Source organism: Camelina sativa, chromosome 4 (genome assembly GCF_030686135.1).
Source record: "Camelina sativa cultivar CO46 ecotype springtype chromosome 4, ASM3068613v1".
Lineage (NCBI taxonomy): Eukaryota > Viridiplantae > Streptophyta > Magnoliopsida > Brassicales > Brassicaceae > Camelina > Camelina sativa.
Genome location: NC_141883.1, coordinates 16,867,136 through 16,886,491, shown reverse-complemented (window position 1 = coordinate 16,886,491; position 19,356 = coordinate 16,867,136). Strand labels below are relative to the sequence as shown.

At 37.1% G+C, this 19,356-nt stretch overlaps 2 protein-coding genes, 1 non-coding gene and 1 pseudogene across 4 annotated transcripts; 2 read left to right on the top strand and 2 right to left on the bottom strand.

Moving 5' to 3' along the window:
* Window positions 1-5,928: 5,928 nt before the first annotated feature.
* On the top strand, window positions 5,929-10,111 carry LOC104790762 (P-loop NTPase domain-containing protein LPA1 homolog 2). The gene is given in 9 exon segments (XM_087510243.1): window positions 5,929-6,249; window positions 6,346-6,500; window positions 7,016-7,317; window positions 7,804-7,885; window positions 8,042-8,434; window positions 8,532-9,251; window positions 9,332-9,451; window positions 9,534-9,893; window positions 9,895-10,111. Coding segments are annotated over 8 exon segments (2,154 nt in total). The 5' UTR covers window positions 5,929-6,249; window positions 6,346-6,347; the 3' UTR covers window positions 9,919-10,111.
* A 187-nt stretch (window positions 10,112-10,298) lies between these two features.
* Window positions 10,299-13,762, bottom strand: LOC104783784 (phenylalanine--tRNA ligase alpha subunit, cytoplasmic-like). Its single transcript, XM_087510244.1, has 17 exons — window positions 13,501-13,762; window positions 13,228-13,353; window positions 13,046-13,135; window positions 12,803-12,859; window positions 12,664-12,722; window positions 12,482-12,577; window positions 12,280-12,393; window positions 12,057-12,095; window positions 11,886-11,962; window positions 11,706-11,790; window positions 11,525-11,621; window positions 11,341-11,437; window positions 11,182-11,253; window positions 11,034-11,100; window positions 10,808-10,933; window positions 10,648-10,702; window positions 10,299-10,543 (listed from the first exon to the last, which is right to left on the bottom strand). The coding sequence occupies exons 1-17, from the start codon at window positions 13,651-13,653 to the stop codon at window positions 10,493-10,495; spliced, it is 1,461 nt and encodes a 486-aa protein (XP_087366370.1). The 5' UTR covers window positions 13,654-13,762; the 3' UTR covers window positions 10,299-10,492.
* Window positions 13,763-14,358: 596 nt separating this feature from the next.
* LOC104783783 (cytosolic sulfotransferase 6 pseudogene) lies at window positions 14,359-15,951 on the top strand (annotated as a pseudogene). Its single transcript, XR_015596151.1, has one exon. The product of XR_015596151.1 is annotated as a cytosolic sulfotransferase 6 pseudogene (transcript).
* A 1,597-nt stretch (window positions 15,952-17,548) lies between these two features.
* LOC147945856 (small nucleolar RNA R71) lies at window positions 17,549-17,655 on the bottom strand. Its single transcript, XR_015597819.1, has one exon. It is a non-coding gene; the product is annotated as a small nucleolar RNA R71 (small nucleolar RNA).
* Window positions 17,656-19,356: the final 1,701 nt, after the last annotated feature.

The following is a 19,356-nucleotide window of genomic DNA, read 5'->3' as shown; positions in this document are numbered from 1 at the left end:
TATCAAATACAGTTAATTTGGAATGTTAGTGTAATTAATCCATTATATAGTATAGATATATATCTATATATTAATCATATGTTTTATAAAGTCTTACACTAAGTTGGAGAATAACAAAGAGTACAACATGCAAGTAGATTTCGAGTTCCACTCGCTAACATATTTAAATTGATAAAACTCAACTATTTGAATAGTATAGAAGATGGAGAAAGTTAGGATTTTCCTTAAACGAACAAAGTACGCTAAATTCACAACAATTTTTCTATACTACATTCACAACACATTTTCTACTCTCCCCTTATTCTCGATAGAGAAATTATAAGCTCTAAAATAACTATGATGAATAACAGTTTTTTTGCAAGATAAACAACTTAGGTCTAAAGCAATAATAACTATATTTGAAAAACTTATATAAAAAAACCATTAAAAGAAAAATTAGCTTTTGTAAACAAACCCGCACGTACGTGCGGGTCCGGATCTAGTAATTCATAAATCCTAATAGATATTATATCTTAGTCACAATATTTATGCTACTTATTACCTATGCTATATTTTATACAAGTGTGTTTGTATGTATTACCCATGAAAATGAGTTTAAACAAATATTAACTGTTTCAAATAATATTACTTTTAATTTGTTCCTTAATGTTAGAACTGTGTTTGTATGTATTTATTAACTTTGTTTCCGATAACTATTTTCATAATCCTTTATTTTATTTATAGGTTATGACTTCTGATGAGAAAGGTTTTGTGATGGTTTAGGGGTTAGGGGCAAGGAAGATTTGGACATCTAGGTGATATATAACTCATGATATGGGTACCAAAGCCATGTGATTCTTCCAAATTCAATTTTTATTTTCTTACACAATTTAGTCTGAATTTTTTTCTTAAAATATAATTAACATCTAATTTCTTTTCACAATATTATTGTTTAGGTTATACTATGTATGCACTTTTTTCCTCTTCTCATATGTTCCATTATTTTTCTTAGACATGATCGATTGTGATGTGATGATAGTGTTTACCTACAAGCAGAGCAAGGCAATGAGATTTGACCATGTATGCACTCAAAACCACATGTTTATCAAGTCGAAAGATCCACAGATCACCTAAGCTAATTCCAGTTGTATTCTAGAGAGAGAGACGGAGGAAACGATAGAGAAAAACAATGTCTTGGAGAAGTAGGAAGATTTGAGTTATCTCTTTTTCCATCCATTACATGATTTTTAGAAATAAAAACATAGAAGAAAAAAAAATATCTGGTGAACAATTATTTTATGTTCTCTTAGGTTATGCAGTTAACACTAAAAAAAGTAACTCGATAATACAATGGTATGTTTTTATTCTTTTTGTTGGTCATTTGGAGTATTATACAACATATCTATATATATATCTATAAACAGAAAAGTATAACACAAAAAAGCAAATTTTTTTTGATATAATAATATATCAATATATATTAATAACATTTTTTAACTCAATTTAAACTAAAATTCACTTTGCATTTAGTATGTTCAATAGATATAAAGTACATGATAAAAAATATAGAAATATTTAACAGAAAACTTTCTTTTCCAAATGCAATTAATCAAGAAGCAGAAAGAAGTCATCTGTATAATTCATTAGGATTAAAATATTTTATTGCTAAAACATTCAAATTATAATAATAAAAGTTTTAAGCATGTGTGAAGCATGCTGGTAATATATAAATATCAAAATTATTTATGCTACCTTTAGTTATCTAATTAATGAAATTAATTACACAGAGAATCAAGGAAGAACATGAGTTTCGGCTCAAGAAGAAGTTATTCGAGAAATTCAACTTATTGTCTCGACCTTCTTGGAGGTGTCTGGTTTTAGAAGATATTGATGTTTTATAGATTATGTTAAAAGCGGACAAACTAACACATTATGTCCATGCTCAGCCACATTTTATTTTATACGTAATCAATGTTCTTTTTCCAACGTAAAAAATGTTTGTACGTCTTGATTGTGCATCAAAACATGAAGAGCTCTATATATTATGAGATACAGACTAAATATTTTAAAGTAGCATTTTATATTAACAAAAAATTTCAGTTTAATGCTTAACTAATCAATATTCATTCATACTAATGATTCCACAAATTTTTTTAAAAAATAGTTGACTTGACAATTGCTTCTATCTAAGATTCTCCACGAATTTTTCTCAATTCCGTTTTCCCATATCCCTACGATCTTTGATCATGATTTATGCAAATATTTAACGGTTTTTATTTCTCATATGTGCCAATTGTTTACTTTTGCGCCTCTAAAATCGTTTTCGCACTTTATTTCTCACTTGGAAACTACATATTTAGATTAATTTTTTTGCTTCATTACCTTTCGAGTTTGCTTTGGATCGTTCTCTCAATTAATTTTACAGTAAAAATAATCGAACAACCGTTTCCGCGATTCATATTCTTTTTTTTTTTGGAAAAACAAAGCTTTAATTAACTTAAACCCTCAAAAGAGGTGAGTTCATACAAATTGAAGCTAAGCAAATACAAAGCAGATAATGAGAGAGGTTTCATGAGTTTTCCAGGAGGGTGCTTGACCTTGATAGGTTTGCAATGCTTGAAAGATCTTTTGGGACCAAAGCGGAATCGAACATGAAGATAGACTTCTTGAATTCCTCGACCAACAAGTGATCATAGACAGCTCGCGCAATACATGCATACAGGCTGTTAAAAAGGTGTTCCACAAGGGAGGTACATGATAGGTAGCTCACCAATAAGAGACTAATCGAGAACAAAGGTTCAAGAGTTGCAATATTTTTAAACTCAAGTCTCAGGGCAGTGGGTGAACCTACAAGCGGGAAACGCAAGTGATATATGTGATATCGTAACAGAGCAGGTGGATCCTCCCTCACTTGAAGTCATCAGCCATGGAGGTTAAGGAATTACACACAAAGCTTGTAGTCGATTGTACACTGGAATAGTAATACATACCCAAGCTTACCATTAATAGGCGAATGAGGAAGGGGGTTGGGAGTTCGGCTTGTCCAGAGGGCATACTTGAAAAGATATATGCAAAACTGTAACAAAGCAGGTGGGTCCTCCCTCGCATGAAGCTCTTGGCCATAGAGGTTAAAGAATTCCACACAAAGCTTTTAGTCAGAGTTACACTGAAACAAAAAAAAACTGACCATAGGTTGAAACATTTGGCAATTGGTGGTGGTTGGGGTTGTGGGTTTTAAGGTTTTGATGCAAGCTTTCAATCTGACCTTGGCAGGAATAATATCTAACCATCCTAAGGAGCCTTCTACTTTGCTATCATGGTGTGTGCCGCCAGACAAAATAGGGATAAAAGGTTCCAATAGATTTGGGTTCAATAAACCATAAGAGGGTCTAAACAGCTTCCAAATCAGAGATGTATCAAACCTATCAAAAACAAACTATTGGCCAGGGTTCGTGAAAAGGAGTGAAGAACAAACATGGACCATTGGGGAGAAGGGCTGTAATCAGCTAAGTTTGCAGGGAATGTGATAGTTTGGTTGAAGGATTGAAAGGAGGGGGTCAGTAATCGCATGGGTTAAAACCATAACGAGAGCCGACCATTAGCAATTGGTTCGATTTGGAGATCTCTTCATCAGGCTAAGTGGCGGTGGTTCTGGGAGGTGAATCAGATAAGGAGAGAGATGAACGCAAAACCCGTGTCTCGATGTCGCCATCCGACCAGGTTGGAGTCTTTGGCTAGTTAGGTCGGAGAAACAAAGCATCGGGACTGGAAGTTGCAGAGCGTTAAGATCGGATCTGAAGTTGGTGGTTTGGTGCGAAAGACTGAGATACAGGATAACAGCCTCCAAAAAGACCCTCTTCACTGGGAGCCTCAAGAAGATGAACTCGCCGAGAAGATCCACAGGCTGAGGAAAGGGAGACCGAAGCTGAAGAAATTTTGGAGCGGAGATTTGAGATCTCAGAACTCCGATAGAACCAAGAAACGCAAAGACCAAACTTAAAAGACAAATGAAACGACAAAGAGGAAGAAACGGTGTCCTAGTAATGCCGACCGACGTCGACGCCGCCAGAAGTGGGAGCTTCGAGAATTGTGCCAGAGAAAGTTTGCGGCTAGGGCGAACTCGTGATGGAATATAGGTCTTGGCGTTTCATATTCAAATTCACCATTTTTATAGTTTAGATATAACAAAATTTGGAATAAATAGACAAATAGAGCATAAACAAATGAACAAACGAACGTATAAATTGATCTTAGAATAGACACAATCGTATGAGACGAACATACTAATCCATTCACCCCTACCTCATGTGGCTGGTATCATATAGTCTACCATCTCTCATCTGTCAGGTATTGCGCTCTTAGATTATTATGATAACAATATATAAATGATTAGACAAATTTCTTCTCATGTCTTATTTAGTTTAAATTTTAGTAGTAACATATAAAATGCACACAACGGCGATTCTAATAATTTATTGATCCACTAAGAAATTAATATGAATTTTTTTGACTAAATCCATGGATGGCTTAAAAACTTCATGGATGTAACGTTTGGAATTTTGTTTTGTTCTTTAACGATGGAACCCCACTTCCTTTGTCCTTTTAAGATTCTTGCCCGACAAAGTACAAATCATTCGCAGAAGAAGTAAAATGTTCAACTTTTTATTACCATTGTTCCCACACCAGATTTACACTTTTACCACTTATTGATTCTGTTTATTATGGTCCACACGGTGAATCTGAATCATGTGATTTGTCATTACATTAGCTTTTAGAGTTTGTTTTTTTTTCTTTCCCCTAAGAAATATGTTTTTAGTTTTGTTTTTACCTTTTTAGTTTCAAAACTTCAATTTGCCGTGATTCTTTTTTTCTTCTCACTTTTGAAATTAATTTGCTATGATTTTTTACTAGTAGGGATACCGTAAATAAATTACATAAAAATTAGTGGAGAAACTGTAAATTAATTATTTTAAACAAAAATTAATTTCAACATTTCATTTCTTATATAACAAAAATAAGAGATATATTTATGTGATCAAATGATGAATATTGATTTCGTATGGTTTTAAATTAATATTTTCATTCCATTAATGTACTTTATAAAAAAACCCAAAACTTATCTATGCTTTAGAATCTCAAACTCTATAAATATGGTTTTAATCATCATCACAAAAAAAAAAAAAAAACTTAACACAAACTTCACCTGTCTCTGCAAAATAATAGACTTGTGCAAGGCATACTCTTGTGAAGGTACGTACATGCACATATTCTTCTCTCGATAGAAGTAAACTCAGTATCTTTTTCTTTTTTTTTGGCAATCAAACTCAATATCTTTATATATTTGGAAATTCATACAAACCTCAAAGTGCATATATATATATATATATATTCGTAAAAACAAAAACACAAAACAAAAATTCATGGTGTTTTCTTATTTTTTGGTCATCTATTCAATTGATTCATAGCTCTTTTCTTCAAAGGAACGATTATCATTGATCAAAAAAAAAAGAAAAAAATTATTGATCTTAATTTTAGGGTTAGATATCGAATCCACTTTTCTAGTTACATACTTGTACGTAGTTAAATTCTGACAAAGACCATCTTACAAACCCAAAACTATATAATTATCAATAAACCCCCTCTACTTTTATTATCTCTTAAATTCACATATTAACTTTTTCTATTCTAAATTACATCCTCGAATTTCTAACATAATGTATCTTGTTTATTTATTTTAGTGAGTTTAAAATTTTCCTAATTGGATTTATCAATCTATTGAGTAATGACTTCTTCAAAATCAGATTCCATTTGAGTGACCGACAAAAAAAAAAGATATTTCATAAACTACGAGGGGCAATTTGATATCAAAACAAAGTCTAGGTACGTCTTTGTCAAAAAAGTAAGATACTGGGGTTGATTGAGTTCATAAAACAAAAACCAAAAGATATAAAAAGTGTTTTTTTTTTTTTTTTTTTTTTGTTGGTTGAGTCTGTGAAAGAGAGAGAGAAAAGAAGGTATCTTAAAGAGAGAAGTCGTGAAGGCTCTCTTCTCGAACGATGCGTTGAACAAAGGGGAGAAAGAAGGCAGGCGAGTGAGACCAACCAACCTTTAAAACAAAACAATGGCGAAAATATCTTTCCTCTCTTCTTCTTCTTCTTCTTCTTCTTCTTATCACGATCCTCATTATAAACCCTAATTTTCTCACAGTTTTCTTTCCTCTCTAACAACTTCTCCGATCTCCGATACCATTTTTTTTTTCTCCGGCTAGGGGTAATCGATTGATCTGCATTCTCCGATTTTATCCTCTCATTGTTTGAATTTTTCTCTGGATTTTGGTTTTGGTTCTGAATTGTTTTTGGTTTGTAGAGATGACGGAGGCGAGGAAGGTTTTGTATATAGTGGTGCGTGACGAAGAAGGTGATGATGATGATGATAATGGAGATGATTCGTTTCGGTATACGCGTCCTGTTTTGCAGAGTACTCTTCAGCTTATGGGATGTAAAGCTCGTCACGCCTTCAAGGTGGTTATTTCGATTTCGATTTTTTAATCAATGTTGAGCCTCTTATGTGTATTTTTGCTTGTCCCGATTGTTAATTGAGGTTTGGATCACTGATGTGTATAGATCTAGAAAGGAGTTTAGAATGTTCTTTTACATTTGTTCTTACTTGTCTAATGCTAAATTTTGTATATGTACTTGACTGAGTCTGTTTGTTTATCTCTGATTTCGAAATTTTGTATACTAGTATTGAGCTTGCTGCTGCGAGAATTAAACCCATAGTAAGTTTCAGGATTAGAGTGGTCTCGATTCAGTTCTATTTTGTAGAATAGCGATTACCTTTTTATGTAAAATCTCTTTTGGTGTCCCTGGCATGACTTGTTGTGCATGTGAATGAGTTAATATGTGTTGGAGTTGATGGTCAGGAGAAGGAGTTTGTGGGCATATATATATATATATATATATATTCATAAGTGACCAGTTTTTTATTCCTTGATGTATTCCTGATAATCTGTATGTGTTTTTTTCTCTGTTGGCAGATCAGCCGTAGGGTGTTTGAGTTAATAAGAAGTGAGGGATCTTGTAGTACCTCACCAGAGCATGGGAAGGAACCTAAATTCGCAAAAGAAAATGGTGGTTCAACTTGTGTAGAAAAACTTAATCGTTTGGTTGCTGATGATGTTGATGTTGACAAGAATAAAAGTAAACCATTTGAGATGTACAAAAGACGGACAACTGTTGTTGTTTCACGAGAAATATTCTTAGATGTTGTGTGTGATGCCCTGGCTGAGTACAAGTACGTTGGTCGCGACCAAAGGGCAGATTTGATTCTGGCATGCAGGTAAATTTCTTAACTTTTGGAATATATCTTGATATGCTATGTCAGGAAAAGTGATGGCATATGGAATCTGCATATGTCTTTGGTTTTTGTCATAATTTCTTCTTTTAAATGCATAAAATATATTTATGTGCCTTTCTAAGATATTCTGTAGACTTTTTATGGCTATCTAGTGTATCTATGAGTATGAAATAGTAGCCAGACTGTTTCTATTGAACGACCAGTAAAGAGATGTGATCTTGCACGTAGATCTCTTTTATTGTTGTAAAGTCGTAGCTGGTCATGCTTTTCCTATATATCAACTGTTCTCTCATGCTATGCTCATATTTATCTTCATACTTTCCCATGGACGGCTGTAATTTTATTTGTTATCCATAAAATTTTGCTGTGCATTGGATTTGCTATTTCCCACTCATATATCATGTCCTGACACTGTCGTTTTTCATCTTTTTTACACATTGTTCTACAAACTCTTCTTATCTCTTGCAGAATCCGAGAAAGGAAAGAATCTGTAACTGTGTTACTTTGTGGCACCAGTGGCTGTGGTAAATCTACATTGTCTGCGTTGCTGGTAAGTCTTCATTCCCTCTGTTTGTATGCTTTATATCGACACTAAGAAGCTCTCTTCTTCTTTTCTGATATACATTTTTTCAGAGTGAAAAGTCGTAAGGTGTATCTGGTTTCATTGTGTTCTTAATCAGATGCAATATGTAAATATGTGTTACAGGGTAGCAGGCTGGGGATTACGACTGTGGTATCAACCGACTCTATAAGGCACATGATGCGGAGCTTTGCTGATGAGAAGCAGAATCCTTTGCTGTGGGCTTCAACATACCATGCTGGAGAGTGCCTTGACCCTGTGGCAGTTGCTGAGTCAAAAGCCAAAAGAAAAGCCAAAAAGTTGAAAGGCTCTCGAGGTGTAAACTCCAATACCCTAAAGACGGATGCTGGATCAAACTCAAGCACCAATGATTTGTTAAGTGATAAGCAGATGGCTGTAGAAGGGTATAAGGCACAAAGCGAGATGGTGATTGACAGTCTCGATAGGCTCATTACCACATGGGAAGAGAGGAAAGAATCGATAGTTGTTGAAGGGGTCCACTTAAGCCTTAACTTTGTGGTAAGTCTTATCTGTATCTCAGTACACAATGTGATCATGGCTACTAGTACTAGGTCTTTTAAATCTAACTTTTTCTTTTCTTTTTTCCTTTGTGCAGATGGGACTGATGAAAAAGCACCCTTCGATTGTCCCCTTCATGGTATACATCGCCAACGAGGAGAAACACTTGGAACGGTTTGCAGTCCGAGCCAAGTACATGACCTTGGACCCAGAGAAGAATAAGTATGTAAAATATATACGTAACATCAGAACAATACAGGATTATCTATGTAAACGAGCTGACAAACATCTCGTTCCTAAGATAAACAACACAAATGTTGACAAGAGTGTGGCTACAATTCACGCGACGGTCTTTGGTTGCCTGCGTAGACGTGAAACAGGAGACAAGCTCTACGATATAACCACAAACACCGTTTCTGTTATCGACGACGAGCACAGAAACCAATGTGCAGCCAATTCATTAAGTTCAAAGGGAATGTTTCAGGTGATCCAAAGACAAGGCTCCTCTAGGCGTTTTATGGCTCTTTGCAATACTGATGGTATTGTAGCAAAAACTTGGCCTGTTGGTTCTCTTGATAAGATCAGGAAGCCCGTCGTCGATACTGAGACAGAGGGTAGATCAGAGCATCAGCTACATAAAGTTGAACCAGTGAATCTTCAGTTTGGTCACTTTGGGATCAGCGCATGGCCCAGTGATGGCGCAACTAGCCATGCCGGGAGTGTGGATGAGTCAAGAGCAGATTTAATTGAAACCGGCAGCAGGCATTACTCTTCTTGCTGCAGTTCGCCACGGATATCTGATGGGCCTTCGAAAGAGGTATATCCTACACTAATCAATGTGTAAAGACGTAATTGTTTTGCATTTTGTGAAGGTTGTTTACCATGTCCTCCATGCAGCTGAAGGAGGACCAGTCTGTAAATGGGAGCGATGAAGATGAAGAAGGCGACGATGATTTTCCTGAGCCAGATTCTGATGAAGATCTCAACGATAACAATGACGAACGCAACCGTGACGAGGTAACCAAATCCTGATTCCTTGGGAGATGTTAATTCTATTTATCATGTTTTTAGTAAGACTCTTACATTAATCTTAAACCAGGTTGGATCGGTGGATGAGGAATCGACAAAGTCAGATGAAGAGTACGATGATCTGGCAATGGAAGACAAGAGTTACTGGACAGACAACGAAGAAGAAGAATCTCGAGACACAATCTCCATGGTGTCCGAAAACAATCACAACGAGGCTACAAAGCCCAGCAAAGATGACAAATACTCCCAAAACCTCGATCTCTTCCTCAGGACAGCGAACAAGCCATTAACTGAATCCCTTGAGCTCACAAGTGAATACGGGAACAGAATGGGAGTACCCACCTCGGATAAAGCAAAGACGAGGAAACGTTCTCTTAGTATTCCGGCTCTCAGGAAACATTGTTCAACCATAGATGATCAGGTTTTGGCTTAATCAGACCGATCCATTTCCTTGAGTGCATCGTGACCTCTTTACCTGTGTGTGTTGTTTCTTTTTTGGTTTTTTTTTTCGGTTTTTTTTTTCGGTTTTTTTTTTCCTTTCCTTTTTTTTTTTTGTGTTTTAACTTTTAAGCAACTTTTAACCTATCAGTTAGCTTAGGTTTCCAAAACTGATTGAAGTGTTTAAATAAAATTTGCTAATCTTATCCATTTCTGCACCATTTTACTTATTCTATATTGGTTTTTGTGAAACTACTTACCAAAGAATCCTAGTTAATGTTTCTTCTAATCACTAAAATTTTGATGTGGTTTTATGTGAAAACTATTATGTGTGATTTTGGGTACTTATTCGTTAACTTTTGTCTGGTTAAAACATGACACTGATACTTCCCAGGGGTAGAGCTATAAATTATTTCATGTATCATTTTACTCTGCAAGGTATTTGGCATTAAGCACGATCTTTTATACATACATCAATAACCAAACAAACATAGGAAAAGTAAGATTGCATTGTATGCAATTGAAGTCGAGTATGCACAAGAGGTGATAGGAAAAAGACTCAAAGATTTTGAATCAAGAATAAAATCTCCCTCAGATTCCAATTCGGCAGATCGGATTCCGTTTAATGAGACCGAGATCCACCTGCGACAGAAAACGAAATGTGGAATTGAGTATATATGGCAATGGAAAAAAAGGGAATGGCTAACTTAAACATGTCTTTAAGAAGAAAAACATATTGTAGTTACCTTGTGTCCGAACAAATCTCGTATGTTGTCGATACCATATAATATCATTGTTGGCCTGGTTGGTTTTATGAACACAAATCAAAAGAAAAAAAATATATATCAGCAATGAACACATGAGATGTTGTTTGGTTGTTTGTGGGTGAAATTCAAAAATCATTACCTTTCAAGCCCAAGACCCCAAGCTATGACTTGGACATCTTCAGGTAGACCCATAGGTCGAAGCATTTCGGGTCTGAACATTCCGGAGTTCCCAATCTCCACCCACTTCCCTAACTTTTCATGGTAACTGAAATCCATTAACAACAGACAGGGTTATGTCTCGGTAAATTAATAAAATATCTTAGTCTAGACGCTATTAATTTATCGTAGTTTTCATCAGTAGTTACCTGAAGATCTCCATACTTGGCTCAGTGTAAGGGTTGTAAGCTGGCTTGAACAGCAGCTTTGGCATACCTAAAAAACATAAACGCATGAGATTTATGTTTCTCTCTCGAGTGTATGAGTACCAAACAGCGAAACTAAGGAAGCGTTTACCTAAGCGTGCGAAGAAGTCTTTTAATACACCAATCAAGTCTCCCAATGTAAGTCCCCGGTCACATATTAAACCTGATCAAAATATGAGACAACATTAATATGACAAATTCATGAAAAGTTACCGAACCAACTGAAGTTAATCAGTAGTACTATATATACCTTCCATTTGATGGAACTCTGCTAGATGGGTCCGATCAACAGCCTCGTTTCTGAAAACACGATCAATCGAGAAATACTTCTTCGGGACAAAAGGTTTCTACAGACAGATACAAAAATTTAGTAAACAGAACACAGTTATGGAATTGAAAATTGAAATGCCTATATGCTAGTAGTCTAGTCAGACCTGTGCTAGTGCATAAAGCATCCTAGAAGAAACAGCTGTTGTGTGAGTTCGGAGAAGGTTCTTGTTTGCTTCTTCTCTCTTCCAATCACAATCATACCTTCAATGCAAAAAGGTCATATCATCAGAGTGATTATAAAATTAGTTGCAACCAGAAATATATATACAAGTCATTATTATTTACCCTCTTGATCCATATCCACCAGACTCATGAACGCGTTTCACCCTCTCAACATAATCTTCTGGAAGTTTCCTTGTCGTACAAGGAGCTACATTAATCAAAGAAAGATTTATAAGAGTTAGATAGATACTATTGGGTTGCCATCAAGAAACCGAGGCATTTAAGTACTCAAAAGATTTGAACGTTTTAGGAAGAAGGTGTCGTGAGAATCACGAGCAGGGTGCTGCTGAGGCTGGAACAATGCATCAAAATTCCAGCAGCTACAATTTTAAAAGGAAACAGGTTCAGATCAGTACACAAAAATAGCAATAGCAAGTGTCTCTAATAATATCTCCTTAAGCCTTATATATATACCTGCTCTCAACAAAATTATTTGTTGTCATCTCCTCGTACCTGTTACCACAGAAGGGTCACCATTAAGTTAACATTGACCAGCAATAAAGAAAACTGAAAGAAAAACTACATTTTATATTCCAAGAGTCTCACAAATATGTCTTTGAACTGCTTCCTCACCTGAGACAGAGTTTAAGAAGTTTGTTATTAAGTAAAAAAGCCTACACAACAAAAGTGATCATACAATAGTTTTGTTGTTGTTGTCAGCTTTACCTTGAGAAGAGGGTGAAGAAGACCAGCCTCAACAGGAGCTCCTTTAGCATTGAAGTTATACTCTTTAAACTCTAACTCTTTCCAGCTGCAGGAGATCAGTGTACCATACCAATGTTATTGTAATAATTTTAACATAAGTACAGTTGAAAAGAGGCAAGGGAAATAGGACAAACTTTTGTAGATTTTCTCGAGTCAAATCGGTGGACACTATCGTTCTCTCGGGAGCATAGTTAGGACCTTTCATTATGGAACAAAACCCATTCCACTTCCTGGAAAATTAGAAAGAATATAAACAACTTGATAATAAAAAATAGTCTAAACAAAACACAAAAGATAAAGTAGAGAATCAAATTACGCTTCTTTGATGAGTTTATTTCTGCCTTTGAGAAAATTGATACCGTCTTTGTCAATAACCTGAAAGAGACACTCAATGATAAAGCCAAAAGCAACATATATAGAATTCTCTCTACTTAATTAATGTACATGATACAAACCTTCCCTTGTTGTATCTCGAGAAGCATTCTTTTCACTTTATCTTCTACATGTTGAACCTACAATAAAATATGGCTCATGAGATGAGAGATATTGATGTAACTAGACTACAATAAACCGAAAGTGAACACGTGTGACTTAAATTGATTCAAAGATACACCAAACCAAACATCTAAACAAAGAGATAAAAAGAGAATAAACGAAACATTAAACTTAACAACTTCAGAACAGTCTTTAACAATTACCTTCCTCGAGACTTGCTTGTTTTCCATTTCCAACCACTTGTATTCTTTAGCATATTTCCAAGCAAAATCCACCGATTGCCCTAGCTTTTTCTGTAAAATTAGCAAGAATTTTTAAGGACCTTTTTTTTTTCTTTTCTTAATAGCATGATGATGACTAAGGTTACAAATCCCACTGTGAATACCTTGAGCTCAACCATTGATATGCTACCTTCTTCTGGTACAGCTAAGAAAAGTTTTACCTCCGGTGATCCTTGTGCAGCATACTTCTCTCCTACTTCAGTCAAAACCCATGTCACCCTCGTAATTTCCTGTAGATATAAAATAACTCAGATTAAAATCTACTTAATTAACCTTCTTTAATTATGATAGAGAACCCTGTACGTTCTCTCCTTTGTTGGAACAAAAACGGATACAAGAGCTCTAAGATTACGATTACGCCGAAAGAGAGTACGTACCTGAGCATCGATGTAACGAAAAGCTTGGAGCCTTTTGATGACGTTCTTGACTTGATCATGGTCAAGGTTGTGGTCGGAAGAGAATTGACCAGAATCAGGGATCTGCGCATTGTTTTGTAGGAACCCTAGTATCGCTCTCTCTGTTTCTGCCATGATCTCGTCTCCTGAAATATTGCAGAAAACCCTAAGATCGACTTATAAAAGGTTTCTTCTTTGTTGAGAGTTGCGCGACACAACAAAGCCAAAACGGTGCTGTTTCGTTAAATAGATCAAAGGGAAGAAAACTATGTATGTATATGTATGTAAAGTTTACATTCTAAACACTAAACACGTGATGAGAAGAGTTTTAATAGGCGGTGCAAATTATTATTACTCATTTACACCTAAAAGGTATACACAGTATACTAGTGTAAATTCCACTGTCGACGAACTAATGTTCATGTTGCTCTACAGAACCTAATTTGTCGTATCTTGAATAGTTTTTGAAGGGTTGATGTATATTTATTGGCATAGAAGCTTAGTTCCTACAATGTTGGGCTTAAACTAAAACCAATTAAACGCAATCTTATTTTTAGCTTGATGGCTCCTAATGTTTAACATAAAGTTTTTAAGTTAGGGTACTTGTGAAATTGTTTTTAAATAAGATTTTTATAAATAAATAAATATTAGTTTCCACAACCCAAAAGTTATGGTAGTACGTTTTCATGTTTCTACAGCCGAAAAAGGAAGAAACAGAAATAGGCGGTAGACTTGAAAAATATGTATGGTTGATGTGGATTTAGATCAAAATATGATTGTGGAAGGACTCCAAAACTACAACCAACCAAGCCAAAAAAATCCTCACTACCACAACAAATCCTACCAACCACCATGATCGATTAACAAAAAACCAAATATTACTAGCTAGCTTCATTATTATATTCGCTTTAGAATCAAAACACGTTTGTAATGGATGAGCAAAAGATTTCGGTGAACTTGAGAAACGAAGAGTTAAACGAAGAAACAAAGACTCTCATCTCTTCACTTCCTTCAGACAAAGACTCCAGTGGAAAAGATGTTTGTAAGTACCAAGGATGTTGGTATACTCACCATGCTCTACAAGCTGTCCTCAGTTTCCAAAAAAACTTCAAGCCTCAAGACAGCGATGTCATCGTTGCTTCGTTCCCTAAATGTGGTACAACTTGGCTCAAAGCACTTACATTCGCACTCCTTCATAGATCAAAATACTCTTCTCTTCATGATCATCATCATCCTCTTCTTTATAATAACCCGCATGTTCTTGTACCCTATCTTGAGATGAATCTCTATTACTATAGCGAAGAACCGGACCTAACCAAGTTCTCGTCATCTCCGAGGCTGTTCGCGACACACATGCCATCACATACCCTGCAAGAAGGTCTCAAAGATGCTACTTGTAAAATTGTGTATATGTGCAGGAACGTGAAAGACACTTTGGTTTCATATTGGCACTTCTTTTGTAAGAAACAAATGAACGATGAAGTAATAAGTAGTTTCGAGGATACGTTTGAGTCTTTTTGCAGGGGAGACAACCTTTTTGGACCTTTTTGGGATCAAGTCTTAAGCTACTGGAGAGGAAGCTTAGAAGATCCCAATCATGTGCTTTTTATGAAGTATGAGGAGATGAAAGCAGAACCTCGTGAGCAGATCAAGAGACTTGCTGAGTTCTTATATATCTGATTAATTTGACTTCTATAGTTTTGAGTAGTATATGCTAATTGTATATTGATATCATATATTTTTAGGAATTTTAGAATCAAATAGCTTTAGAATCAACGATCTTAAAAATAAAAGAACAAAAAAAATTTCCATAACATTTTCCACTTTCACATTGATAACTCTCTAATTTGCATGTTTTTAGCATCCTTTTTTGTCCATTTTTGCATTGTTCATACCCTTAACTTAGCATTTTTAGGTCATTTATTGTAGGAATTCACTTTTAGGCCATTTAGGGTGTTGCATTTTTGCATTTGCATGTTTTGGATGAAAACAGGTGCTTAAGAGCCTAAAATGGGGAAAAACAAGGACAAACCCGAGCATGTACCCGAAGGAGCCATCGAGCTGGAAGAACAAGTCCGAACCCCAACACGATCGAGGAGGATCCAAGAGCCGGAAGAACAACCCGAAGATCTACCCGAGGAGTAACCCGACTTTATCCTCGTGTACCCCATCGAGTAGACCATCGGGCAGGTCTGGGAAGCTAGGTCAAAGGGGTTTCCATATATAAACCCCTCCTCTCCTAGCTCGCAAACGAGCACGCCGCAGACCCTCAAACCAGAGAGCGAGAGCTTCTGTGAGAGAACTGAGCGACTCAAACATTTTTCCCTTTTTGTTTTACATTTTATTTCATACTTTTTATCGTTTTTTTAGATTTCTATCATGTATTATTTCTACTCTACTCTACCGTTTGTTATAATGCAATTTTCATTCTTATTCGTTGTTATGTTTCTTGTTATTATGTCCGAGTAGTGTAGTAAAGTTTCTAGGGATGGGATAGATGATTTTGTGTTCTTGATCGGTTAGGATGCCTTAGCTTGATTGTATACGTTTGATAGATTTCCTTATAGGTTGGTGTTCTTAATGCTGTCAATAGACCGAGAGGTTGAGATTAGATCTAAGGTGTTTTACCACCGAGAGGTGTAGATGAGATGCTTGAATCAACCAATGCTAGAGGTTTACTCACTTAGCCTAAGAGATTAGATGAGTAAGGGGTTTACTGACAATAATTAATCGGATCTTAATGCCTGCTTGGTCATGTTTCTCCAACGAGAGTTGGGTAGGGGAGTGATCAAGGTTGATTGTTGCTAGTGCGAGAGTGTGGTAACAAGGTTTAGAGATTCATTGTCTAGGAAATATTTGCTTGAGGCATGTAAGGCATCCGTACCAGTCAAGAATACTTAGGATTCGATTACCTCATCCTTCGAAGCTTTCGTATTTTAATTTTTTACATTTTCTTTCATTACTCGATCCCTTACCCGATTAGGTACACGATAACCTGCATCGAGTAACACCTCGAGTTGTTCATATCCCATTTGCTTACTCGATCACCCCACCCGATCCTGTACTCGAATGCTTGCATCGAGTGCTTAGGTCGTGTGGTTTCTTGTTTATATTCTTTCCTTTTAGTCATTTTAGGATTGTTAGATCATAACCCTATTTGCTTGGCTTGACTTGCACTGTTCTGATCACATCCTTCCTGCTAGCAATAGACAACCATTTGGATTGATAACCCTTTGCACTACAACTGCATAAGGAATTGATACCCTAGGTGAAAACATGTTTATCAATTTGGCGTCGTTGCCATTTGGTTGATTTCATTTTGCTATGTTTAGGATTTCAGCACTTGCTAGATCAAGTTCTTTTTGTTTATATTGGTTCGGAAATCTGACTTGTTTGCTTTCGCTCTTGTTTGTTTTGAATCTCAGGAACAACCCGAGCACCCACCTGACCCGTCACTCAATCACCTGGATTGAGTAGACTCTCGTGTACACACTCGGACACCTACCTGTGCATGCAAACACGATCCAGAGGTAGCCAGAACCTGAGTCCTTTCATCGACAACATTGACAGACCAAGGCTCCTCAGACAACAACAAGCTCAACCGGAACCAGCAATCATTGAGGAGATAATGAGTAATCAGAACGGTCCACCAGCTCTTCAAGCAAGGACCACTATAGGAGCAGGCGATGCTCCATCTACTCATACTCAAAGGAATGGCATTGTGCCACCTGCTGTGCAAAACAACAATTTTGAGATCAAGAGTAGTCTCATCCAGATGATATACAGTAATAAGTTTCATGGATTGCCAATGGAGGACCCATTGGATCATCTAGATGAATTTGATAGGCTCTGTAGCCTCACCAAGATCAAGGGAGTTAGTGAGGATGGATTCAAACTCAGGCTTTTCCCATTCTCTTTGGCAGACAAAGCACACATCTGGGAGAAATCACTTCCCAAGGAGTTCATCACCACTTGGGAAGCGTGCAAGAAGGCATTCCTGGCCAAATTCTTCTCCAACTCCAGAACCGTAAGGCTGCAAAATGACATTTCAAGCTTTGTACAGAAGAACAATGAAACGTTCAGTGAAGCTTGGGAACGTTTCAAGGGATACACTACCAGATGTCCTCATCACGGTTTCAGCAATGCTTCATTGCTGAGCACACTTTACAGAGGAGTGGTCCCCAAGATACGGATGTTGCTGGACACCACAAGCAATGGTAACTTCCTCAACAAGGATGTTGATGAAGGTTGGAACCTAGTGGAGAACTTGGCTCAATCTGATGGCAATTACAATGAGGAATACGATCGCTATGTGCGATCTACAGGAGAGGAAGATGCAAAGTACAAGAGGGACATGCAAGCCCTCAATGACAAGCTCGACAAGCTCCTCAACCAGTAGAAGCATGTTCATTCAATATCAGAGGAAGAGCAGTTTCTACAACAAGATGGGGAGACTATACAGATAGAGGATGTTCACTACATCAACAATCAGGGAGGTTAAAACAAAGGGTACAACAACTACAAGCCGAATCCAAATCTGTCTTACCGAAACCCGATACACAACCCGATGACCCCATCTAGTTCATCATCGCTGGATTTGCTATCCCTGATGCACACAGTCCTATCCAATCAAAAAACCGACACAATACACATTAATACAAGATTCGATGATCTCGCCTGCCATCTATCTGCCAACTTCAAAGAATTACATAGCAAGTTTGATGCCTTGGGATCTCGAATTCAGGTGCTCACAGATAACTCGGCTTCTACCTCCACAAGTCCTACGGAGTCTGCACACGCGATAGCCTTACAGAGTGGACGACAACTACAACCTCGAACGATACCACTCAACATCACTGAGGACAGCAATGATTTAGATGGGGAGGATCTCCGTGAACCGGCCATTTCTGCTGAACCACCAACCCACTCTCCAGAACAACCCAACCCTACACCCGACCACACTACTCGAATAGATGATCGGGTTTGACAATCAGGTAACTCCACCTCCTACAGGCAAACCAGGAGGAGAGAAACATAAAGAAAGAAGATTCATCCCTCCACCTTACAAGCCACCATTGCCATTCCTTGGACGATTTCGCAAGGAACTTCTGGAGAAATACAAGGGACTGTTCGAGAAACAGATGCAAGAACTTGAACTCCGCATGCCTCTAATGGACACTTTCACCTTGATACTTCCTTACCAGAAATTTCTGAAAGATGCAGTGATGGAGCGGATCAAGCAAGTACAAGGGATGGTCATACTCAATCATGAATGCAGTGCCATAATCCAGAGGACTGTTGCACCTAAGAAACTGAGCAACCCGGGATCGTTTACCTTACCTTGCTCGATCGGACCACTGAAGTTTGGAAGATGCCTTTGCGATTTGGGAGCATCTGTCAGCCTAATGCCACTAACTGTAGCCAAACGTCTTGGATTCGAGAAATTCAAGCCTACCGACATCCAACTGGTTTTGGCAGATCGAACTACGAGATTGCCAAGCGGAGTTCTGGAAGACTTGCCGGTCAAGGTAGGGTCAGTAGACGTACCAACCGACTTTGTAGTTTTGGAAATGGATGTCGAGCCAAGGGATCCGCTTATCTTAGGACGACCATTCTTAGCAACCGCAGGGACAATGATTGATGTAAGAAACGGGAAGATCGATCTGAAGCTCAGGGAATACCTCACTATGCAGTTTGACATTCCGGAAATTATGAAAAAACCTACAATAGCTGGTCAAACCTTCTGGATAGAGGAGTTAGAAAGACTGTGTGAGGAGGCAGTTGAGGAGATTGCAATCGGGGATTGTTTACAAACAGCGCTGACAAATAAGGAGGGAT

What these genes read in the sequence shown, in the direction of transcription:
- LOC104783784 (XM_087510244.1), bottom strand. Translation starts at nt 13,653, where the DNA reads ATGGCAGAAACAGAGAGAGCGATACTAGGGTTCCTACAAAACAATGCG. An exon ending in GGTGGATATGGATCAAGAGG is followed by an intron (nt 11,622 to 11,705) that starts GTAAATAATAAT and finishes TTTGCATTGAAG; the next exon opens with GTATGATTGTGATTGGAAGA. An exon ending in CCAAGTATGGAGATCTTCAG is followed by an intron (nt 10,934 to 11,033) that starts GTAACTACTGAT and finishes AATGGATTTCAG; the next exon opens with TTACCATGAAAAGTTAGGGA.